This window comes from Macrotis lagotis, chromosome 2, assembly GCF_037893015.1.
Source record: "Macrotis lagotis isolate mMagLag1 chromosome 2, bilby.v1.9.chrom.fasta, whole genome shotgun sequence".
Classification (NCBI taxonomy): Eukaryota; Metazoa; Chordata; class Mammalia; order Peramelemorphia; family Peramelidae; genus Macrotis; species Macrotis lagotis.
Genome location: NC_133659.1, coordinates 332,258,578 through 332,284,445, shown reverse-complemented (window position 1 = coordinate 332,284,445; position 25,868 = coordinate 332,258,578). Strand labels below are relative to the sequence as shown.

At 39.2% G+C, this 25,868-nt stretch overlaps 1 protein-coding gene across 1 annotated transcript in view; it reads left to right on the top strand.

Moving 5' to 3' along the window:
- LOC141511801 (ENTH domain-containing protein 1-like) overlaps positions 1 to 22,728 on the top strand; it is a 116,302-nt gene extending 93,574 nt beyond the window's left edge. The window contains 3 exon segments of the mRNA XM_074220833.1: positions 4,844 to 5,347; positions 21,507 to 22,108; positions 22,110 to 22,728. Of these exon segments, the coding sequence (XP_074076934.1) occupies positions 4,844 to 5,347; positions 21,507 to 22,108; positions 22,110 to 22,166 (1,163 nt within the window). The 3' untranslated portion in view covers positions 22,167 to 22,728.
- The last annotated feature ends 3,140 nt before the right edge of the window (positions 22,729 to 25,868 follow it).

Below are 25,868 nucleotides of genomic sequence, written 5' to 3'. Positions count from 1 at the left end.
TCCCAGATACAAATTGTATAAAATCTTATTGTTGCTTTTTTTGGTTTTTGCAAGGCAAATGGGGTTAAGTGACTTGCCCGAGGTCACACAGCTAGGTAAGTATTATGTGTCTGAGGCCAGATTTGAACTCAGGTTCTCCTGACTCCAGGGTCAGTGCTCTATCTATTGCAACATCTAGCTGCCCCCTTCTATAAAATCTTCCATCAGCATCCAGCATTTGTAAAAGGGCTAGAAGTATGAAATTGCTTTTGCTCCATGTGCCTCTTGTTTTGTTTTTAAGGCAATGGGATCAAGTGACTTGCCGGAGGTCACACAGCTAAGTAAGTATTAAGTACCTGAGGCAGGATGTGAACTCAGGTCCTCCTGACTCCAGAACCGGTGCTCTATCCACTGCTCCACCCAGCTGCCCCTGTTCCATGTTTCTTTTAAGAGCTTCTGAAATTCCACCACCTCAGCAGGTGTATCATTGTGGGGAAACTAATAGAGATCCAGTAGGGACTCAAGTGGGGATATAGTAGAGGATTCAGTGGGCCTGGGGATCTAGTGGTGAGTCTAGTGGAGATCCTTTGGGGATCTGGGGGAGGGGAATTCAGTAGGATGTTGCTAATCTCACTGCATAGTACATCACATACATCCTTTCCACATTTTCCTCAGTGTGAATTTTCTAGACTAATGGGAGAAAGAAGTACATGAATCATCTCACAATTCTAGAGTGCTTTAAGGTTTACAAAATGGTCCCTAGGCTCGTCGCATGGATTCAGAATCAAGTGTCTCATCTGCTGCAATAACTGGGCTCCCTAAGACAGTGAAGTAACTGCTAGGGAAGGGGCCTGACAAAGACTGTTGCACACACTGGGGGGAGAGGAAACAAAGGGGGTGCAAGAATGAAAAATAACAACAGTGATTCCTTTAAAAAAATAATGTGAGGTTGTCCTTATCCAGTTTATCCCACAAATGTCACTAAATAGAAGAGTCGGATCACTATCAGTTCAATCTAAAATATGCACTAAAGCCTTTTCTCAAGATCTTTCCATATTTTAGGGATACTAAGCCTGTCCATCTGCTGTCCTTTTTCCAGCCCTCTCCTTCTGGTTGTGGATGTCCTGGTCCCTCAGCACTGTGGTCCAGACCACTGCTTTCATGCAGTGTTCTGTGGCCTGCATAGAGTTCCCAAGCATCTTTTTGTTGAGATTTGGGCTTAACTCCAGTTAGGAAGACCCACGTTTAAATCTGGCCTGAGATACTAATTAACTGTATGATCCTGTACAAAATTGTCCATGTTTGCCTCAGTTTCCTCATCCATAAAATGGAGATGATAATAGCACCTACTTTCCAGGGATGCTATGAGAATCAAAGGAGATAATACTTGTAAAATGCTTACCACACTGTCTGGCAGATAGTAAGTTCTATATACATGTTAGCCCCTGTTAATAGCTATTACTCCCCCCCCCCCAATTATTTAGAATTAAAAAGTGACATCTGCCAATAAAAATAATTTATTCAGCATTCATAAAGTGCCAGACATTTGTAATAACTGAATTCATATGAGATCAATACAGAATGTGATGGATGGCTTGCACACACAATAGTCACCATTCACTTAACTCTTGAATCTTGCCCTTTTTAGAGATTCATGAGCCCTCCCATTGACCATTCTCCTCTTTCTCCCCTGGTTATGGCTCCTGGTTTCTCTAAGGTTACTTCTTAGAATCACATCTCTTTTCACAATTGTGTAGAGTCATTTAAATGCCTTGGAATTTAGATTGATGGGAGGGATTGGGTTGATGACAAAGGCAAATGATTCATATACAAATAGACATTCCTAGGCCAGGCTTGTCTTGAATTTCTGTTCTCTTACAGACTTGTATCTAACTAGAATAAATGTCTCATTTTCTCCTTTCTTCTAGAAAATGAACTTTTTTCATGGAGCCTGAGAGCTTGATATGGATCCATATTGACCCATTCATTCTTCTTCCTATGCCTTTGAGGGGGCAGATGTCTCTCTTCTTAGCCTCCTGTTTCCAGTGATAAAAATGACACTTTAGAGGTAGCTCTTCCCCCCACTCACTGATCTGCAGTGTCAGACTCAGTAAGGTCATACTCATTGCCATAAACATGATTATCTTTTGTGATAATGTGTGGGAAAAGATGACATTTGCCCAACGGTTTTTTAGATTTTGTTTTGTTTCTATGACATGTGGGGAGGGTTATCTGTGGTCTAGAGTTTCTATCTGCAGGTGGTAGGGAAGTGTGTAGTAGCCCTACAGGTGCTTTCCTTCCATGGTTCTTTGTAGAAGGAGTGAATCTGTGAGGGCCTGAGAATACAGTAGTTTGAAAGAGGATTGGGAGCAAGAGTGGAAAAGAAGGGGTGAAGAGATCTCTCAAGAAATCAGTCATGTGACCTTGGCCAGTCTGCTAACCACAAGAAGGCACCAGTCAAATGGCCAATGCAATAACTCTGATCTTGGCATCCTTGAGCCTAAAATGCAAAAACATTGACCTCACAGAATCAATCAATCTGATAATAAAAATTGACTAGGTTGGGTCATGGACTCTTTGGGGACAGTCTGATGATGTCTATGAAACCTTTCTCAGAAGGCTTTTAAATATATAGAAACAAATACATAGGATCCAAAAGAAGCATACTATATTAATTTAGTCATCACAATATTGAAAAAAAGCAGTGGCTGGACCCCAGGTTAAGAGCCCCTCCCCTAGTCCAGCTTGTATCTGATCAAATTTCACTTCATCAGCCCCTCACCCCCCCCCCCCAAGTTTTCTTTCAGCCAGGGGCAAAGTAGCTATTCTTGAAAGCATCACATTCCATGTTGGAAAGCTTTTGTTGCTGGGGTGGTTTCCTCTTAAGACATCAATCAACATTGTGCTAAGTGCTGAGGATATGGAGACAAAAAGGAAAGAATTTCAATACCCAGCACTGTATACACTGTAGCTCCTACCCATTGTTCCCATTTCTCTGTGGGGCCAAGCAGAACCCTCCAAATTCCTCTCTCATCTGAGGCCCTTGGCTCTCCTTTTTCCTTTTAGGATAAAACAATTCTTGTTCTTCATCTGATCCCTCTTCAATTATGCATACCAGCCAGCTTTTCTCTGGCTTTCCAAAACTAGAGTGAATGTAGAACTCCAAAAGTGGCCTGGCAAGGATGGAATAGATTGTAAGCCCCTGGAAGGCAGTGACTATCTTTAACATTTTCAGCTATACATATACATATACATATACATATACATATACATATACATATACATATACATATACATATACATATACATATGTATAAATACATATATATATATGAACTAGGTTCAGTATGCATACTACATAGAAAAGAGATGGACAGAACCATAGAGCTGTTGGATGAGTCTCTGTCTCTTACCCTTTCCTGGTTGCCTGTGTTATAGAGCAGAATTGAGGTCTTCCTAAGATCACCTGCAGTGACGCAGCATAGCTCCTGTGCCTTCTCTCAATACCCTGGATGAGTTCATCTGCGTGGGCCCAGTGAATCATACTCAGTAAGGGTATCTCAACACTGCCTAACTCATTATTCTCTCACTGATAACCATTTGGTTGGATCCTTCTCAATCCAAAGATCATTTTCCTTAGAACATAAAAAAAAATACATAAGAGTAGAATGATATTGTCCCCTCGCTGTTTTCATCTTGTAAATTATGAGCAGCAGTTCTCATTCTTTGAGCTTTTTCTTGTCCTGTATACTAATAAAACAAACAAAACCCTTTTTGTTTTCTTAGCATTTGTGACATAGAATTGAATTAATATTTTGTATTTGTTCTAAGGCAGCAGCCCTCGCTACAGTGTCTATACATTGCATTGTTCTATATAACATTCCCTCTTCATCCTCTTTAGTATGATTTCTGCTGGAATATTCATAATTTTATTCAGGAGAGTTTCTCATCCTATTTGGGCCACCTTCCAATGAAGACTTTGAAATCATCCCTCCCAGGATTAAAGTGCATATCAGCCTATGCTCAGCTTTCCTGCCTTATATGATTGAGTAGTCCTTTACCTCCAAAACTCCTAGTTTTAACTTCATCATTAGATTTTTTTCCCTTATTTTGTTTTGTTATTTGGAAGGCAATGGGGTTAAGTCACACAGCTAAGTAATTATAAGTGTTTGAAGTTGGATTTGAACTCAGGTCCTTCTGACTCCAGTGCTCAATCCACTGTGCCACCTGGCTGCCCTGAGTATTTGCTGTTAATAGTCAACACTACTCTATTTGCTTTTATCTGTTCTGTTTCTTTTGAATATGGTATATTTTTTTCAAGAGCCAAATTCTCTTCATCAGTCTCATTCTGCCAAGTTGTCATGATTTCTGAAAAGTCAAATTTTCCTCTTTGCATTTAGATCTCCAGTCCATCCTGTTCATTACCTATGATTTCTACTTTTGTATACAGAGGTCATGAGTTTAGTTCCTGGTTTTTTTTTTCTTGGATATTGTTTTCCATGTATTATGGCAGGTCCTCTCTCCTCTTCTTCCTGCTCTGTTGTCCCTGCTGTTCCCTGGTGTCTGATTCAGCCACTCACTGCCCAAGTGTGACTTTCTCATCAGATCCCCTGCCTTCAGCTCGGGCCACTGTGGGAAAGGTGACGGGGTTGTGTGCATTCAAGAATAACTTTAAAAACAAAGTGAGAAGAGGCAGAAGTGAAAGGTAGTAATAATCATTTATATAATGATCTGAGAAATTAGAGGCGTTATGAAATGGGCTAGAGTACTACATTTAGGGCAATAGAATTATCCTCGTTATGGTAGGAAATAGAGCATAGCAGCTTTCATTTTCAAACCATAATTCTTGTTTGTTATTTTGCAGATCCTGTGCCTGCTCCTCTGGAAAAAAGTTCATCTCTGCAGATGAATTTTATCTTGGGCAAAAGGCTAGACAGTTTGGGCATTGACCGACTTAATTTATCAAATCTTGCACAAAAAAATACCATGCAACAATCTCCAGAGTGTCATTCCTCTCAGAAGAATTGTGATGCCTTGGGAACACTGCAGGGTCTTTGGCCATCAGAGGGAGAAGAGGCCATCAGTACCAACGTAAGGGTTTCAAAGTCTGATCCTTACTTCCAAAGGTCTCAGGCTTTTTCTAGTAAATCCCAGGCTTCTGTAGAGACTCTCTATATGTCTCCCTCCTTCAAAACTTTTGAACCTTTGAAAGAGAGCTCAATTAGCAAGGAACACCCAAACCAACACCCCAAACCAACCCAAAGGCCTCCCAAACAATTTTCTGAGACTAATATCACAGCTCTGCTGAATCTCAACTCCAGCATGGTTAAGATGGATGCTGTAGGCCTCAACTCTTTTGTAAGACATGGTAAGTCTAATAAGTCTAATTCTCTCTCACTCTCCTTTACTGTATCCTTTATCTATAGCCCACATCAGCTTTCTTTCTTCCTTCCTCCTTTTCTCTGAGTGTGTGTATATATAAATCTACCATGGTGTGATTTTCAGCTACAAAACTGACCCTTTCTTTCAGGTACCTAAGACACATTTCTTGTGGGTTACAAGCCCTTGAATACTCACAAGAATACAGCACTGTAGAACAAATCAGGACAAAATCAATGTTAATAAGAGCTTTCTGTTAAGCATTTTGCTTAGATGCAACTAGCTGGGTGAGAAAGAATTGGTATTTTTAAAAAATAATTACTATGTACAGATTGCATGGAAAAAAATCTCTTCCTTTCTTTCATTTCTTTTTTTTTTTGGTTTGTTCTTGTTTTGCAAGGCAATGGGGTTAAGTGGCTTGCCCAAGGCCAAACAGCTAAGTAATCATTAAGTGTCTGAGGTCAGATTTGAACTCAGGTTCTCCTGACTCCAGGGCCAGAGTTCTATCCACTGTGTCACTTGGCTGCCCCACTTTCTCTCATTTTTAAAAACCTACAAAAAGATTGCAGTATGGTCTGGACTGGGGCCAGATCTCAATTCCAGGTCCTTGGGCTGTCCACTGTTTATACTTTTCATTGAATAATCATTATTTTCCTATAATTTAATTAGAGACAATACAGCTTTTTTGCTCATGCAGTTGTTTAAGTAGCAGTTCTATTGGTTTTTAGGCATAAATCAGGTCTAATAATGCTTGCCACCTGATAAAGCTTTTGAATGGCTTGAACATGATCTAAAGCAAATAAATTAATTGCTACATCAAGGGTGGAAGAATCTACCAGACTAGGTATGGTAAGGTCATTGAAAGATGAAAGCCTTATCCCATCACCCTTTCTGGAATGATTGTCATTGAACCAGAATAATGGTGATATGGAACTTTAGTTTTCTGGACAAGTTCATTTTTCTGCTGCTGTGAAGACATGAGGCTGACTGGCCTGAGAATTCTAGCAGTCGATCTGTATTTGATTCATAGAGACCATAGAAAAGCAAAGGGAGATAATTGGGGAATGACTGTCAGCTCAGTATGTTTTTTTGACTCTAGAAATCTAGGAGAAAAGGGTTCTTTAAAACTAAATGGAATAAATATTTCTGTTCTTGGATTCCAGTTTTGTTCATCCAACAAGAATTTTAAGTCCTTCTGACTGAATCTGGCAAATATTATACTAGTCTTGAGGAGATGAAGATAAAAAATTAAATAGTCCCTCTCTTTAATTAATTCTTTCACCACAAGAGCACCTAATATTAAATATAAAACAGATGTAATTTCTGGGGTGAGGCTATTAGCAATGAATGGCATAGGGAAAGACTTCACAAAGGGGGTGGCTCTTCTGTTTGATGAAATTGAAGAGGGAGAGGGTACTAGACAAGGGGAACAGCCAAGATAAAAGTGTGTAGATGGGAAAGAAACTATTGTGTGAGATAAGCAGAAAATTTCAGTTTCTTTGCACTTTACAGTTCTACTTCTGTGCCTATAAGTTAGGACTTCTTAGCCTATTTTGTGTCATAGACACCTATGACAGCCTGGGGGAGCCTACAGACCCTGCTCAGAAACAGGTTTTGAAAAGCACACATTTAAATACATAGTATTCTGTAGGAAACCAATTATATCACTATAAAAATGATTTTTTTCCCATCCAAGTTCATGTTCCCTCTAAAATCTATCCACAACTCTGGAGGATTAGAGTTAGGAGCCCATGTTAAGAAACTCTGGTTGGGGGAAGAGAGATGAAGAGGGAGGGAGGGAGGGGTGAGAGAGAGAGAGAGAGAGAGAGAGAGAGAGAGAGAGAGAGAGACAGAGAGACAGAGAGAGACAGAGAGAGAGAGAGAGAGAATAGGATTTATAAAATGTTTACTATATTCTAGGCTGTATATTTGTTAACAAGCAAAAAAGATGATGGGCCTTTCCTTGGGGAGATTGCATTCTCTAGAACACAATCCATCAAAAGGAGCAGAAAAGGTTTATGGAGGAGGGTCTGGAAAGTCATGGACTGATCTAGGTAGGAAGGGAGCATGACAGGCAAGGGACCTTCCTCAAGAGGAACCCACCAGGCTGAAGAAGCTAAATGGATAGAGGCATAGGGAAAAGACTGTTCTTTGGTAGGGGAGGTGGAGAGGTGGTCTGGGGCATTATGGGCTTCCCCAGGGGTTAAACAGAAATGGGGAATCAAACAACTAGGTGTTAAAAATATTTTGTTGTATTTCTTTTCCTATTGCTTATTTTTTTCTTAGAAAACCGTCTATATAGTGCCCTACATAAGAGAACTTTAAAGAAAGAGTTTTTTGTTGCTAGAGGTATTTTAAGGAATTAAAAATGCTCTTTAATCAGACAAGGGATCACTAGTTTTCAATAGCCCCCTCAAACTAGCACTGTAGGACTTACTGGTGAAACAATGGTCTGGAAGTTAGCTAAAGGTTGAATTCTCTTCTTCAGATTATGAGTTGGTAGCCTGGGTTTATTTTTCTTGTGATTACTTCCAAGTTCTACCCCCCCCCCATATTCTTATGCTTATTAGAATTCAGTTAGATATAGAACATTGTACTAGAATGAATTCTGAACATTATGATCATATGAGTTTGTCAGATTCAAACTGTACAGGGGTGATAGCCAGCCAGCCAGCCAGCCATGTTTGCTGCTTTTTTTGGCCTGAGAATTCAGCTACCCAATATACCAAAATAAATGATCTTGGGATTTCTTTTCTTTTCAAATGACATATTTCACTGAATTTTCCCCACTTGTTTTCTACTGAGGTCAACATAATAATAATAATTATTATTTTTATATATTATACATAATAATAAGAATAACCCATTAATTCAGCTCTTTTTATAGTTTGTAAAGACTATATGTATAGATTCATTTTCCCCATATACTCCTATGAAGTAAGTACATGTACTTTTATGCCCTTTTGCCAATGGAAAACCTGAGACCCAGAGATGTTAAGAGAATTATGTAAGATCATCCAACTATTAAATGTGTGAAATAATAGTGTAACTGATGTCTATGGCCCTGATCCCATTTTCACTATAACACACAGGCTCTCAGGGGCTGAACTGTATGCCCACTACCTGTTTTCCCTGCTTCTTTTGAGCTTCCTCTTGTCTATCCACTCTCCCTGGCTTTCCGTGGGACTCTTTGCTGGGCATTATGGATTGCACTAGGAGTTGAAGAGAAATGGAGGGGAAAAGGCCTGTTGGCCTTTTGTTGTGAGCTCAAGTTCAGATCTGTAAAACCCTCTGGACTGGGGGGTTAAAGTTGACTATTTCTGTCCTCTTTTCCCAGGAATCTTATTATCAATCAGTGTTATTATATCAATCAACTAATCAACAATCATTTGTTACCTAGCCCTTAGGAGCTAGATACTGACATTCTCTGTCAAGGGAGGCATATCTGTGTATCAGAATATACAAAAGAGATAGAGTCCATCGGAGGGGAAGCTAGAGGAATCAGGAATGCAAGAATCTTTTCTAGGGGACAGCATTCATAGGCAGAGTCCAAGATGACATGTAAACACCCCCAAAGAACTGGGAAAATGTAATGTAATTTTTCTTTTTATTAATATTTATTCTTATTTTTATTCTGAACCTAATACCAAATAGAATGGGTATTTGGCATATAGACAGTAAAACAGAAAAAGAAGCTGGACTCCTGAAATGGATAGTCTCGATTATATATAGCTTGCTTAATGAAAATGATGTAGGGTGCCAGGTCATTGCTAGAATATGCTAATAAGCTATAACAACTGAGAGCCATTGGGGACTAGGAGGAGATGGGGTTCATAGAAAGTTTGAAAGAAGCAGTTAGTGGGGCAGCTAGGTGGTACAGTGGATAGAGCACTGGCCCTGGAGTCAGGAGTACCTGAGTTCAAATCTGACCTCAGACACTTTATAATGACCTAGCTGTGTGGCCTTGGGCAAGCCATTTTAACCCCATTGCCTGGCAAAAAAAAAAAAAACCCTAAAAAAAAAAAAAAGTAGTTAAAGTTAGTTCTATAATCACTTAGAAGGGACCATTTTCTAGCTTACCTGGAAGGTCTGACGGACAGAAAGGAAGAAGGGACAAGTTTAGGATCAGAAAAATGTTCAAAGAAGACCAACATGATATCATGATGTTGAGGTTAAGCTATACTGTGTCCATCTGTAACTGATTAGACGAGTACAAGTTCAGAAGGCTCTGCCACAGGTCAGGCATAGGTAGTCCACATAAACGTTTAGAGTGGAAATGTCTCTAAATTTGTGCATCTCATATATCTTTTAAGCTTTCCGTTTATTCTGCTTTAACACAGAGCACAGCACCTCTTTTGATGCATGCACTCCATTCTGTGTAGTCCTGTGCCAGTGTCTCCCATACCTCAAAATCGATCCCAAAGTTCTTTAGAGGGACTTAGAGAATGTCTGTGTATCACTTCTTCTGACCTCTGTGTGAGCTCTTGCCTTGTGGGAGTTTTCTGTAAAATAGTCTTTAGACAAATGTATGTTTGGCATTCAGATATCATAGCCAGCCCCTAAGAGTTGCTCTCTATGCAGTAGAATTTGAATGGTTGACAATCCTGCTCAAGAAAGGATCTCAATGTCTGGTATTTTCTCCTGCCAGGTGATCTTCAGACTCTTCCTAAGACAATTCAAATGGAAGTGATTCAGTTTTCTAGAATGATGCTGATAGACCGTTCAGTTTTCACAGGCATATAGCAGTGAGGTCAGCCCAACAGTTCTGTAGACCTTCAGTTTGAAAGGTAGCCTACTAAAACTCTTTTCTCCCCCACTTTTCTTTGGAGTTTCCAAATACTGAGCTATCTCTGGCAATGTGTGTATCAACTTCATCATCTACATGTACATCCTTGGGAAGCATACTGCCAAAGTAAGTGAACTTATCCATAGCATTCAAAATTTCTCCACTGGCTGTTAACCATATGGTTCCATATATAGAAGGTGTGGTGCTGGCTGATGGAAAAACCTGCTTTTTAATATTATCAGGTCAAAAATAGTGCAAATAGTAGAGGTTTGATCCATATTCTGTTGCATCTCAGCTTCAGAGTATGCACTGAGTGCATAATCATCTGCAAACAAAAAGTCACACACACACAAAAAAGTCACGCACTAGCTCTCCCTCCACTTTAGACTTGGCTTGTTGAAGATGTCTGACAACATCACTGAAAACATCATGCTCAAAAGCATGGGAACGAGAACACAATCCTACTTCACTTCTCTGGTGACTGGGAAAACATAAGAGGATCATCTATTATGCGGAACCCAGACACTCATGCTTCCCTGAAAGTGATGTATAGTACTGATGAACTTCTCCAGGTAGCCAAATTTTGCCAGGATCTTCCAATGATCTGCTTTTTTGCAAAGCCCAAAGGAGATTGCAGCTTCTTAAGGGTTGGTAAAAAATATCGTGACCATTAGAATACAGGCTTCCTGAGAGCAGGGACTCTTTTTTTATTTTTATTTGTATGGTCAGTGTCTAGCAGAGTGCTTAGCACATAGTAAACATTTAATAAATACTTAGTGATTGATTGAAGTAACCCTGTTCATCTATCCTGACCTTGCCAAGAGGCTCAGAATCAATACCATTTGGTAGAATAATAAGAAATCTTCAGATTGACAAAGTAAGGATCGTCTTGTCCCAGAGTATAACCATACTGGGCTTCTGGAGTCTGTGTTTCAGGTTTGCTCCAATGGGTTTCTCCTTGTTCTCACACTGCTGATTCTCATCATTGAGTATAGACTAGTTAAATTCAAGAGAACCATGGCAGACTTTCCTTCATCTGGATCCCTTGCAAAACAGGGAAGTGCCAGAGCTATCATGTATTATAGTCACTTCAGCTATTTAAGGGAACTCCTCCAGGAGTATTTTCCTTGAAAAATACAACATGGACATTCTGCTTCCTCCCTCCTCTGCCTCGGAGCCCCGGTTGCCTTCTTCCTGCTATAATGACAGCCTTATCCATGGAAGTTTGCTTTAGAAAATACTCTGCTAAAGTGGGGGTTGATTAGGGAGGCAATGGGACAAAGAGCTTTGCCTCTGGAGTCAGAAGCCTTGATTTCAAATTTTAACTCTGATATTTTCTTGAGTAGCCTTGGGTTAGTCACTTAAGTGGGCCTTAGCTTACTCATCCATTTAGGGGGTTGGACTCATAAGTGTGATTTGCTAGCTCTTTATCAGGAATTTAGACTTCTAGATCAGGAAATTTTAACTTGGGGTATGTGGACAAATTTCAGAGAGTCTATAAACTTAGATGGGGGAAATATGTCATTTGGTTTCCATTGTAATTTTAGGCATTGTATTTTAGGCATGTGTATTTTAGGCATTTAAAAAATATTCTTTCGAGAAGGCTTCCTCACCAGACTGCACAAATAGTCCCTGACACCAAGGTTTATCAACTTCAATGTCCAATTAGCCAATAGAACTAGCTGAACAATGTCTCTTCAAGGCAGTTCTCTTCCAGGATACTGTGATTCTCTCTAAATCAGTTTTCTAGCATCCTCTACTTGGAGATGCTGTCTTAACAAGTTAATGACAGGCACCAGTCTCATCTCATCCCCAATTACATAATAGTTGTCCATGTTTGAAGAGGACAACACCAACTGGATCCCAAGATCCAACTACAAGCTTTATAACTGCAGCAACTTTAGATATGGAGCTGGAATTACCTCAGCTGCCAGTACCAAGCTTGCTCTCCAATCCTTGCTTGTTTTTTTTGTTAATATAAATATTTTATTTGTTTTCCAATTATATACAATAGTAGTTTCTACCTATCATTTTTTGTAATGTTTTGAATTTTACAATTTTCCCCCCAACTTCCCTTCCCTCCCCCACTTCCTCCCCACAGAAGATAGTCTGTTAGTCTTTACATTGTTTCCATGCTATACATTGATCAGAATTGAATGTGTTGAGAGAAAAATCATATCCTTGAAGAAAAAATAGAACACAAAGGATAAAAAAATTATGTAGCACATAAGACAGCTTTTTTTAAAAAAAATTGAAGGCAATAGTCTTTGGTCTTTGTTTAAACTCCACTGTTCTTTCTCTGGATACAGATAGTATTCTCCATCACAGATACCCCCCAAATTGTCCCTGATTGAAATGATGAAATGAGCAAGTCCATTAAGGTTGATGATCACTCCCATGTTGCTGTTAGGATGTACAGTGTTTTTCTGGTTCTGCTCATCTCACTCAGAATCAGTTCATGCAAATCCTTCCAGGCTTCTCTGAATTCCCATCCTTCCTGGTTCCCTACAGAACAATAGTATTCCATAACATACACATACCACAATTTGTTCAGTCATTCCCCAGTTGATGGACATTCATTCAATTTTCAATTCTTTGCTACCACAAACTGAGCTGCTGTGAATATTTTTGTACAAGTGATGTTTTTACCCTTTTTCATGATCTCTTCAGGGTATAGACCCAGTAGTGGTATTGCTGATCAAAGGGTATGCACATTTCTATTGCCCTTTGGGTGTAGTTCCAAATTGCTCTCCAGAAAGGCTAGATCAGTTTACAGATCCACCAATGCTGCAATACATTCTTGTTAAAGGATTTAAAGTTTATTCATTCCAATTGAAGGGACTCAAAAGAGTCCTGTATTGCTACTTTTCCTTACTACTTTCCAGGGTTGAAAGTAGATAATTTGCATGCCTTTTGCCTTCCTTGGATAAGATACCCAATTTTCAAGCTAATAACTTTATGAGAAATTAAGAAACAATAAAACAAAATCAAAAGAATGAAAAATTTCATTGGAAAAACAACTATCCTGGAAAATAGATCATGAGAGATAATTTAAAATCATTGGACTTACTGAAAAACCATGATAAAAAAAGAGCCTAGACATCGTCATTCAAGAAATTATGAAAGAAAACTGACATGACATTCTGGAACCAGAGGGTAAAATAGAAATCAAAAAAAAATCCATTGATCACCTCTTGAAAGACATATTAAAAGGAAAACTCCAATAGGAGCCAAATTTCAGAGCTCTCAGGTTGAGGAGAAAATAGTGTAATTGTAAGCAGCCAGAAAGAAACATTCATGTATTGTGGAATGACAGTCAGGACACAGGTATAAAGAGCTTGGATAAATTGATTTGATCAGTATATGAACCAATACCTCTGCTAGTGCAGATTGCATCCCCTTGTGGTTCTCTCATCCTGTGCCATTCTTGCCCAGGTTTTCTCATAAACTCTCCATAGAGGATCTGCCCAATGGTTCTTTTCTTGTTTTGGGGATAGTCACATGCTGCATGAGCTGGGCATCTGTTGTCTATTGTTTTCACAATGTGATCAGCCCAGCCCATCTTCTTTCTTACTCATACACCTCAAACATATCCTTGATAATATCTTTTTGACCACTTCTTGAAAAGCACATAAGTTTTCACTAAAAGCCTAGAGACTCCAGCTGGTAAGAAATCATAGCAAATTTTAAAATATCCATACCCTTTCCCCTTTCAAGGAGAATGGAGAGAGAAGGAAATTGAGATTCATCACACTCCTAGATTGATTACCATGAGACATTCTAAAAATATTTGACCATTATCTCTCCACTCCCTTCTTCTGAATTCACATTTGACTTGGAATAGGAAAGATTTAGATGGTTTGCCTTGTTTAGCATATTGGCCTTTGCTTACTTTCTCTTCCTCAACCCATCTGTTCTCAGTTTTCCCTGTCTCTCCAGCTCTCCTTTTTATGCCTCCATTATTTGATTCTACTTCATGTTTTCAGCTGCATTCAGTGTTCGCTGTTCTATAATGGTACTATGAGCTCCTATCAATCTGATAAATAAATACTTCTTCACCCCTATTTGGCAGGTCTCAATTTAGAAGTTAGGCAGCTAGATTTTTCTTGGTATTTTTCCTGAATGAGATGACCTCAGCTTGGTTGCAAGAACCCTGTTTGACCTGTAGGCATTTAATAACTCTATTCTGGAGTAGTTCACTTCTCCTGCTGTAAGGTTTTGATTTCAAGTTATTTATTGGTACCTCATACTACTTTCAGGTCTATGATAACTCACCCTTCATATTAAAAAGGAAAAAGATGAAGGAGCTAGTAGAGTCTTAGAAGCTGCCTAGGTGTCTTGTATAATGTTCTTATAAGATAAAGTAGTTGATTAAACTGTCCTGGAAATTTGTTCTTTAATTAATTTTGAGGGAGAAAAATCATTAGTATTTATGTTACTCTTGATGAATCCTGGCAAAAATTTTCTTGACCCTTCCCTTTGTTCCTCTCTCATCTGCCTCATTTTTTGCTAGAGATATTTTGGTTGGCAGGAATAGTCTTTCTTTAGAGCTATTCTTCTCCTCACCTTTTGCGAGTGAAAGAAACTGAATAAGACACAGAAAGGAGTTATTAATCATGCCATTTTCCGTTCTTTATACAAAAAGTCACCAGAGTTGGAACAATGAACAATTCCCCTAAAGGAAATGTGAAGAAATGACAGAAAATAGGTGAGCCAACAATAATCCAGTTCATTGAGCCCCCTCCTGGTCAATCTGGTTTAAAAGGCCAGTGGGGGGCTCCAGAGGGAGCCATCTCTGGGGTAAGTCCACCCTGTGGGGCTTCCCTAGGGTTGGCCTCATCCCAGAGATTTTGCTAGCAACTCTTTGATCTGCAGAGTTCTTGCGTGGTCTGTGCAAGCCTGAACTAGTGAGAATGTTCAAATCCAGCATGTTCCAAGTCACATTTTATAAGCAGATTTTCACAAACATAAAATTTGACTCTGGAAGTTACCTTAGAAATCACCCAGCCCACCTAGAGTAGGAAACCCAAGCCCAGAGAAGGGAAGTCATTTGCCCAAGGTCTCATAGCAAAACCAGGATTTGAACTCCTATACTTTGATGCTGAATCCAGGGTTCTTCCCACTTGCCTTGAAGTGATTTTGATATATCCTGCCTTCTAGTATCAGATTTCCCTGTACTGGCCTAAAACAAAGGATAGTTTGCACCTTATTCCTTTCCCAAACATCATGGCCAATACTAGAGTGACAAATGGGCAAACCAGATTAGGTTTCCAAATGGGCTATTTTCCATTCATAGAACAAATCTGGAGTTTTAAATCTTATTCTATAACTTCTTAACACAACAGTCATTGGGTGTGTCAACAGAAAGACTGAATAAATAGACTGAGGAATGGAAAGGTGGCCTGCTTTGTACAGTGAAGAATTCCAAAGGTGTTCAGCTGATGAAGAGAACTTCTGCTTTCAGATAAATCAGGAATTGAATTTAGAACTAGTGGGAGTTTTAAACATAAATTTGGAATCAATTCCCATTTCTGGAAAGTCATTTGCAGTTACATTTTTACATGATTTTTTTACACAGAATTGGGATTTTAAATTAAAAATTGTAGCATGATGGTTAACTTTTCTAACCTTTATGACAGTGAGACTTGGGCCTGTCAAGAGTCCCTTCAGAACAGTTTTTTTTGCATCCTCTACAAGCATTTCTTAACCTCAAATGGCCAACCTCCTTGATTAAATATGAAAATATAGCCATCCCAGCAGTCTGGATGTTATCATGCTGAGCAGAGCACTAGAAAAGGAGAAAGAAGGATGGAAGCATATGCTAACACCATGGCTGCCATGGAAGAGGCTGAAGAGGGTAAGAAGCTAGATGAATGGAGAACCCCCTAAAGGGCAACATGAAGTAAGCAACACAGTCTGCAATGTTTGGAAACAGCAGCCATCAGGTAGAGGGCAGTGATTTTTGACATAAAGCCTCTAAAACAAAGATGCCAAAGGTAAACAATGACACACTTTTTATAAGGAGCAGCTCTACCACAGACTGATACATGTGGATTTTAGAAGTCTGAAGTATTGAAAGACAAATAAATGCCAAACTTTAGGTCATGCTATGCACATCCCTGGATAAAATAACCACAGCATCATTGATTGCAATAGCCAATTATATGAATTTAGAGAGTTGACTCTAATAGTCTTCTTTCAGCCCAATTAAAGAAGCCATAGGATGATACTAATCTGACCAAAAAGAAACACATTCTACTATTTTTGTAATAGGGAGAGAGACTAGACCCATGACTTCATTGGTTCAGGGAACTCCCTTTACCAATTCAGATCAGCACTTTCTCTGGAACTTGGAGCCTTAGAGAATTGCCTAGGATACTGAGAAGTGCACAGACTATACAATCAACATGGGTCAGAGGTGAGATTGAAAATCTTCTTGGCTCCCAGGACAGCCTTTATCTACTTAGTCTGCAACATTTATGAAGCATCTGTTATGTGCTAAGCATTGGAGATACCAAGTAGAGAAGGACAGTAGAAAATGGATGGAAGCGGTTATCAAAGTTACTTTTGCCCTATAGCCTCTCCATGTCTCTAATATTGCTAGAATTTTTTGCTTCTATTTGTGCAGATGACAGATTGAATTCTTGCTCTGATACTTAATACCCACGTGACCTTAGGTAAGCCACCTCAAACTTGTTGACCTCACTTTCCTGTACAATGAAGGGAGTTGGAGTAAATATTTCTGCAATTTCTTCCAGCTCTAAACATATGATTTTCTAAAACCAATATTCTCACAAAATTCTAATTCATGTCTTTTTTAGTAGATCTTATCTCTAGTAAATACTACAAGCACTTCTCCCCAACACATATTAGCCCACTGTTTTGACCATCTCACTCTGCCACTAAGAATATTCCACTGATTATTATCTGTATTTAACTGAAACATTAACTATTGAGGCTGTCCACCTGTCTGCTCTTTATTAAATTGATTTGGAACCAATGTCCTCTTTGGACTTTGCTATTGCTATTCACGTCTTCTCTCTTACTCTTTTATCTTTCCCACTTTGGATTTTTCTTCCTCAATTCTTGAAATTCAACAGAAACCAAAAAATATGTATAAAATATCTACTACATGGGAGGTATAGTGTGAGGCACTAAGGATCCAATGATGAAAAATAATCCAGCTTGCCCTCAAGGGATTTACAGTCATAGGAAAAGAATAAATTGGGACAGGGAAGTTTGAGCCTAGTTTCACTAGGTGAAGGTAATGTCAAGGAATTTCTCCTACATTGTCCTAATCTAAGTTATCACTTTCTTAATATTATTTTGTATTCTCCCTTAAATCTCATTTCATTCTGGAAAACTTTAGTTGATTCTGAGTTAGAAATTCTGAAATCTGACCTTTTAACCATCTCTCATTAGCTCACCATTAAGTGAGATGAGATTAATCTTCAATCCATAACCTATTCCATGGTAAATTATTTTCCTAAGCATAGCATGAGCCAAATAAATAGTTTGAAAGAAAATATGAACATATGAACCTAACTAAAATTATAGAAAAATTAAGATATGTACTTAGATATTTCATAAAATCCTAATATTCCAGGGTTGGGAAATGCATCACAGATCTGATAATCCAATCTTTATCTGACCAAGAATCCTTTCAATATTATCCTTGAAAATGTGGTTAGCCTATTCCAGCTTGAACATCTCTAGTGATGGGGAACTGGCCATCTTCCACAATAACCCATTTTGCTTTTGTATGGTTCTACGGATTAGGGTTAGGGCTTATGTTTTGCTTTTTAAATGTGTTGATTGCCCAAGAATATAAAATGAATAAAAGGAAGGTATCTGTTCTAGGTTATATCAATCTGATAATAACATAGAGTACTTTAGAATGAAAATGACATTAAATTTGATGTCTTTGTAGTATTCTGTGATTCTCAGCCATAGAATATCAATCATTGGAAAAATATTTATGTGAAGGTGAAGTTTTGTCTCAAAGTTGGTACTGAAGTTGCTTCAGTTTCCCAGAAGGGCCTTTCCCTTTTTCTCCTATTCAATTCTGGACCCCGTTTTTTTCTCACTTTCAGTTCCTATCCCAAAAATATCTACTAATAGATTAGGGGGCTGCCTGCCCATCCAACTACATAGCATATTCTAGACAAAAGACATTTTTCATCCGTATAGATTTTCTTCTGTGAATTGCTAGGCATTCCCTTTCATGTGGTCCTGCAGCTCACTGGGGAGGCACAATATCTTCTTGCGACCAGGGACATCTGGAGGATCTCACCATTTAGAAGGAACACCTTTTCCCTTTGAACTTTTGGAAAAGAGCCTCCAAGACCAGTGGTGAACACTTTAGGTGAACATCTATCTCCCAATGTTAATTGATCAGTGGTTTCTCTGTGGATATTTGTATGACATGAACCTTTATTTGAAAGCCATCTTGCTGGAGGAGGACCTTGAAGGTTACATTTTGTATTACCAAGTCACCATTCTTTTTTTTCCAAGACATTCATAAGCACAATGTAATGTTGTTTTCTCTATATAATTAAGTCAATTTTATGACTTGGAGATGTTCTGTTTGCAATTGTTTGCAAATGGTTTACCTATTTGCTCATATTTTCAACTAAAATATCATCAGTATTTGAATAGATCATTTTCATAAAGATTCTTTGGAGGTTAGAAAGGAGGCAATTGGGTTGGGAGTTACAGATGGCCTCTCAATCACCTTTTGGGGTAATAATATAGCTTGTGCTCCCTCCCCTCTGCATTGTCATTATCTTGATGGTGATCTTTTTGCTTTTGCTCATCATGAGCGCTGCAAGAGAAGATGATAACAAGTATTCTAGGAAAGAGCCTTTGGCTACAAGAGAAAACCAGCTTTGTGAGCTTCATTATTTGGTTTTTCAAAAGAATGGAACAGATTTCCTTCCACTTAGCTATATCTTCCTTGTTATGGCAAGAATGTCAATACTAATGTGTTTCTGTTCCTCTGGTGGTTTGCCAACCTTGGCCATTGGGTCAGAAGTCACAACTAATGTAACATCAGTCAGAAAACTTGAGTTTCTTAGTTCCCTCTACCCCATTTTCACCACTTTGACATCATCAATACAGAGGCAGAATAGGACAACACAGGTCTGAGAACTCTATAGTTCTCTTTGTTTCATGGGTAGCCATAGCCAAAGAATTCATTGTCTCCTAGTGACCAACCCACTAGCACTAAACATCCTTCTGTAGATCCAGGCTAATCCTTGGACAATAAGCAAAGTCTGTGCTGGGTCCAGAATCAAAGCCTTTTCATCTGGAAGCAATTCCCAGAGCTTGGGTTCCCCAGGAGCCCTTGGGGCACCTAAAAGCCAAGAGGAAACATTGGAGCCTTTGGAGTCCTTCCACAGATTTACTTAGACATTGTTTTGGTGGTGCATCAGTTTTTTTCTTGTACAGTTCCCGTAGTCTCCTAGAAATAAGTCCACATTTGGGATAAAACATGTTGGATGGCAGTCTTGGTATGCTGTGAACCACACCACAATTGCTCCTCAGGAGGATAATGTACATTTCTCACTATTAGTGGCCAGTTTTTGACATGGTAATCTTTGGACGAAGATAGATTCTCCACATTAAGTTCTTGAATTTTCTTACTCCCAGCTTCAAATAGTTACAGCTTTATGAGTGAATAAACCTCAGGAGTTCCTTATTCATTTACTTTTCTGTTTTTGTATGATGCTAAGTGAAGCCCAAGCTTCTTAACCTGCTTTGTGTGAGCCCCCTGCCCATGGACCATTCCCACCCATGTACTTTTTGCCTAGTCGACTAGGATCACTCATGGTCTTCCCATTATTCACTAATGAGCTGTGTCATACTGGGAACTGAAGGAGCAGAGAAAGAGAGTGCGCCAGTTTGGAGTCAGGGAGACCAGACAGGATTCCATCTCATCCTGTCCTTGGTTGTGAGATTAGACTTGCTTCTCTTAGCCTTAGCTTCCTTATCTGTAAAATGAGGAGGGTGAACTATACTGTCTTCTAGGGTTCCTTTTAGCCAGCCTGCCTTTCCAGTCTTTGCCTGTATTGTTCCCATCTTCTGGTGGAGCATCTATACATTCCAACCTTTGTTTGCTATTTTTTCTCACACTTTTCCTTTGCCTAGAATACCTTTTCATACTGAAAACCTGTCCATCCTTTGAGTCCAGGTCCAATGCCACTTCCTCTCTGTGGCCTTCTGTTAATCCATCTTTAGGTGCATCGGATCCTCCCACAACTCCTGCCTGCCCCACCCTCAGTTGTAGAAAGGCAGGGGCATGGTCTTGATCATGGTACTTCCACTACTACAGTGCTCTGCATGTTGATACCTTTGTTCAAAGGAACTCCCAGGTGAAGAAAATCCCTCCAAGTTGTAGGTTGTGACCTTCTCTGCAACTTACCATCTTAGGGACTTTGTGACAGCCAAGAGGATTGTCCTGGCTTTAAGGCCCACTCTAGCTTCAATGCCAGTCTTCCTTATCACCTAATAAGTGCCTAGAAGTGTTTTTTGCATGAACAACTATACAAGGACCTGGGATACAAAGGAATGTTTTGTGCAGTTGACTAGGTTTCAGAGGGCAAAAGAAAACATGCTATTAGAAGAGGATAAACCAGTATGGAGGCCAGACCATGAGAGGACCCCTTGAAAGAACTGAGCTTCCTCAGCCTAGAGAAGAGCATTCAGGAGAACATGGTGCCATTTAGGGCATGTTCACAGAATTTAAGAGGTAGGCTATGAAAGATGTCATAGAGGGGAAAGCCAGTAGCTGGGGTTAGTTGTGACTTTATTGAGAGGAGAAGCTTCTTCTTCATTTGCTCTGGGCTAGTATGGAATGGATGATCTCATGACGCAGCAGAGTAGGCCACTCCTGGACCCTGGTGCCAGGGCTTTCATTTTTCTAGGATGCAGTGGATGGAGTTCCAGGACTAGGTCAAGGTAAGAAGAAGGTCTTGTAGAATTAGAAGTCTATCATTGTCATCCAGTTTTATTCTCTAGTTAATAGACATTTCACTCCATTCCAGGACCTGCTCTAGGTTGCTTTAGATTAATTTCATGGTGCAATTTTTAGGTTTTTGCAAGGCAGTGGGGTTAGGTGACTTGCCCAAGGTCACACAGCTAGGTAGTTATTACGTGTCTGAGACTGGATTTGAACTCAGGTTCTCCTGACTCCAGGGCCAGTGCTCTATCCACTGCACCGCTTAGCCGCCCCATGGTATACTTTTAAAACCTTACATTTAATGTGGTTCACTTGTCAAGATATTTGTTTATGAAAATAATTTGAACTTTCATCTCATTTGGATATTATACAACCTTTCTCTTCTTTTATCATCTATTTTAGATTTGACCATTTCTGAAGAAACATCTTCATCTTATTCTATGATCTCAGTCTCATCCCCTGACTTGGCCATTCCAGAAAATACCCCTCATGCCTTAAACCAGCCTTCTGGAAGATCTTCCTGTAAAGGGCCTACCACTTCCTCCTCTGTGCTCTTTAAAGAGATGTCAGGCAAGATTAACCACCCCTTTGCTCATTGCCCAGTCTCTTCAGATGAAGATGAGAGTGACCACCTCAACCTGTTAGACATCCTCCCAGATAATTCCAGTTCTGCAAACAGTCAAATTCTTAGTACTAGAAGAGCCAGCTGGGCCTCATTCCCTTTTCAAGATATGAGAGGCCTTACCTCAGTGTCTGATCCTTCTTTTCTTGGGAGCAAACGACTCTCCGAGGCAGCTGGGACCAACACACCCCTCTTAGCCATATTAGGAGAGATCAGAAACGCTATTAGGAGTTTACATGGAGATCTGAATACTGTGGTCAAAGAGCTTCATATGGTCAACAGCCACCTGGTGAACATGAAAACTGGGAACAATCAGCAAGTTACTCAACAGGTCAGCAAGCCTCTTCTGCCACCGGAAGCTTCCATGTCTGACCCAAGTCAATAATGACCTTCCAAAGGACAATGGTTGTGTCTCCCCAACTACTCCCCCAAAATGCTAGAGATCTGACTTCTCATGATTTCTAGTCTCAGAAGCAGGATAAATGTGGCAATTTCTCTTTTTCTTTTAAATTTATTAACAAATATTTCTCCAATCAGTAAGGAAATTTGGATGGTAGTTTGAGGGCTTGGGTCTTCCTTTTTTGTTTTTTGAGGGAGAGAAAAGATTTTATGCTTGATACCCATTTTCAGGTTCTACACAGAAGTACTTTATGAAGCCAAGGTAGTTTTATCTTTGATGTGCTGTGTTTCAGAATGAAGAGAAGCTCTGGTCAGAGCCCTCTCTCCCTCCTGGATCCCTCTATTTTCAAGTTCATGAGCAAGGGCAGCACAAGCCCATTTGTTTTCAGTTCCACGGGGCCCCTTTGTTAATCCACCTTAGTCTTGGGCCAGGAGAAGTTGCTCTGCCTGGATCTTTACATTTATTGCTGTAGGTGAATCTCTTTGATGTTATAGTCAGCTAGGAGTTAAACAGAAACAAGGCCTCTCTGTATACCTACAGGCCCCCCGGTAGCTGTCAGTCACAGCTTTTTGTTTGTCAAAATTAAAAGATGACTACAAACATATGTTGGCTCATTTCTTCTTTTGTTGGGGGAAATAAATGGTTGTTTTTATCTTATTTTTTATCTTTTCTTGGTAGACTAGGCTGCCTTTCAAACACAGATAAGACTTGATTTGAGGACAAAATGACAGTTTGATGATTATCCTGGCCCCTGGCTAGCTGTTTTCTTCTAGGCTTTTGCTACTTTCTAATCCAGTTTTAAGAATAGAGAGATCTGGGAATGAAACAAAGAGTCCTTGACTCTGAAAAGCCCACTCCCTCCTGGCTTTGTAAAAGAACTTGTGATAAGAGTCTGGATAGTAAAGAAGGTTAAATTGAGGATTGAATCAGGTTTTTATAACATTTAAATTTCATGTATCTTATTTTTGTCACATTTAGTTCTAATAGTCAAGAGATGCCTATACATTTTTAAAAACTTTCTAGCAACTTAACACATTTGACTTAATGAACTATTCTAGGAAGATACAATAAAATGAAATCCCTGGCCTCTATTATTCCTCTGGTTTATTAGCTTTATTTACATTGATGGTGATTTCTATCTATTTCAAATCTCAAGTTCATCAGACTTGAAAGAAATTTTTGGATTTTTTGGTAAATCTCTCATTGCAGAATGAATCAGTATAATAATTATTATCAAGAAGGACCTGTGATGTCATCCCATATTGACAATTCTTTCATAATTTATAATCTTGATAACTTGGGATGATGTAAGGTCAACTCATTTGCCCAGTCACACATGAATGTGTCAGCAAAGGACTCAAACCCAGATATTCCTAATTCTGATGCCAGCCCTCGCTCTGCTATGCCCATGTTCCATCTCCAGTGTAGAATATACGCTGATAGAGTGGTAGTTGCCTTTGGCGGTTCCTTCTATTCACTTTTTTTTTTAGTCCCTCAGGTATAGTGTTAATCACATTGGACTAAATTCATATCTGTGAGTCTGATTTTAAAATAACCAATGTAACACAATAAATTCTAGGCTAATTAAACCAAGACCACTGAAAACTGTTCAACTCTCCTCCCCTTGCCTCTCCTACAAAAGACATTTTCATATGAATTAAGAAGCAGTACTTTACATAAGGGTGGATTCTGCAGAATTTTTTAATATGCCCTTGCAAAGAGACCTCTGTAGACACTGATCATTTAGAGGATAGGGGACTGTACTAGCTTGGTACCATTAAGAGCCCCCCCTTTAAAAAGTCTATAGATCTTTATTGACAAGAATGGGGCCCTTTTTAAATCATTCACCTTCCCTCTTGTAACTCCTCCACCCATTATAAACACCTACGTCCTGTCCCTGGAAGTAAAGTTGCAGGTAGCCAGAAGATTCTGACCAAGTAGGCAAAAATTAGGCCCTTTGGGACACTGCCCCCAACATATTACTTCAAGTTATAAATAGCTTTTGCATAGCCCATATACTTTGGTTAATTAACATAATTAACAAATGCCCTCCTTTGAGTTTCTATTTAGCCACCTCTATAAAAAAAAGATAAAGAAAACCTGTCTTGATGAGCTGAAGAGGGACTGGATCTTGATTCAATCTGAGGTCTTTTGGTAAAAAGAAAAAAAAATCAAAAATACTTCATTAGATGGTTTTTCTCCTTGGTAATTAGACCTATGCCTACTCCAAGATAGACCTGGTTTTTTTTAATGATTTTTTTCTCACCTGGCTTTCTTGCTGTTATGAAAGCATGTTACCACCAAAGATTCCAGGAAACTGATAGATCAGAAATGTGTAGTTTCATTTTCAGCCTTTAGGCAATGGTAAAAGAGGTCTAGATTCTGAGGTGCCAATGGCTGGGCAAAGAAAGAGGCCTAGCTGCGAAAAAAAGGATTGTTTTGAAAATGAAGTGTGGTAGAAATATTAGGATTTGAGGTTTCCCACAATTCGTTCAGCTAAGAAATTGGTCAAATAGATTTAAAAAAACAGACCACTGGAGGCTTTGGCGACATAGCTTCCCACCAACTGCTTTCAATTTGACTGGGCTGCCCTTCGCTAGGCATTTTTTTTTCTTCTTTTAGCTATAGTACTTTTGTGTGTCTTCATCTTATCAAAAGAATATTGAGAACAGACTCTTGAGCTGATAAAATAGAAAAAAATAGGCTGGTTTGACTCTAACTTTTCCACCAAGTTGTACCCTCATTTTAATAGCAGCATTCTGAAATGTGATGAAAGAGTTTCGATATGTGGAACAGAGGCTTTTCTTCCTTCCAAAAACTAAGTGATTTAGGAGGCCAAGCATATTATTGCTATACCAGAAAATATTCCCTATCAGCAGGCAGACTTAGGAAAAGAGCAAATTGGCTCCGAAGAAACTGCATTTTCAAGATGATTTTGTTTAGTTATTTTCAATTCTGTTTTCTCACTGACAGTGCCAAAAGTTTTCAACGATATGGTAATTATTGTAAAATGATGGCTGCAGGCAGTCAGCTTTTCGAATGTGGGGGGGGGGGAGCCACATAAAACATCGCAATAAGGATTCTGTAACAGTTGGGTATACCCCAGGTCAGCTCTGGTTCCCTGAATCCCTGATTGCATCACTACTAGAGAATTCAGAACCTGAGGACAGGCAAGGTTCTTCTTGTCTGCCCAAGGCAGGGAAGAACCTTATTCCATTGCTACAAAGTATAGCCTCTGAGATTATTTAAATTTCTGCTTATTAAAAGATCTTAGCACATCCAAGAGTGTGAAAACGTCTCCAGCAGAAGAGGACTGTAACAGTTTTTCAGCTTGGTGGGCTAAACAAATAACGTTTTGATATTCTAATAGTCTCTAAAGACTTCAGTGATCGGTCAAATTAATAGGCATATTACTCCAAACAGGTTCTGAGTTAGGATATAATGAGTTTCCTGATTCATAGATTACTCAAGGACATTGATTATTAGCAATTTTATATAGCTAGATAGATATACATTTATATTCATACATATATAAATATAGATATGTTTATATGTCTATACTGATAACCAATATCTCTGTAAAGGGAGAATATGTTTGTATACACAAATACAAATGTTTCTTTACAAGACTTAAACTTCCAATGATCACGTACCTATTGAGTGACCTTGGTGGAGACAGAATGGAGCATTAGAGGAGGAGGAAAGGTCTTAGTAAAAACTAGCCTTTGTTCCCCATGTATTA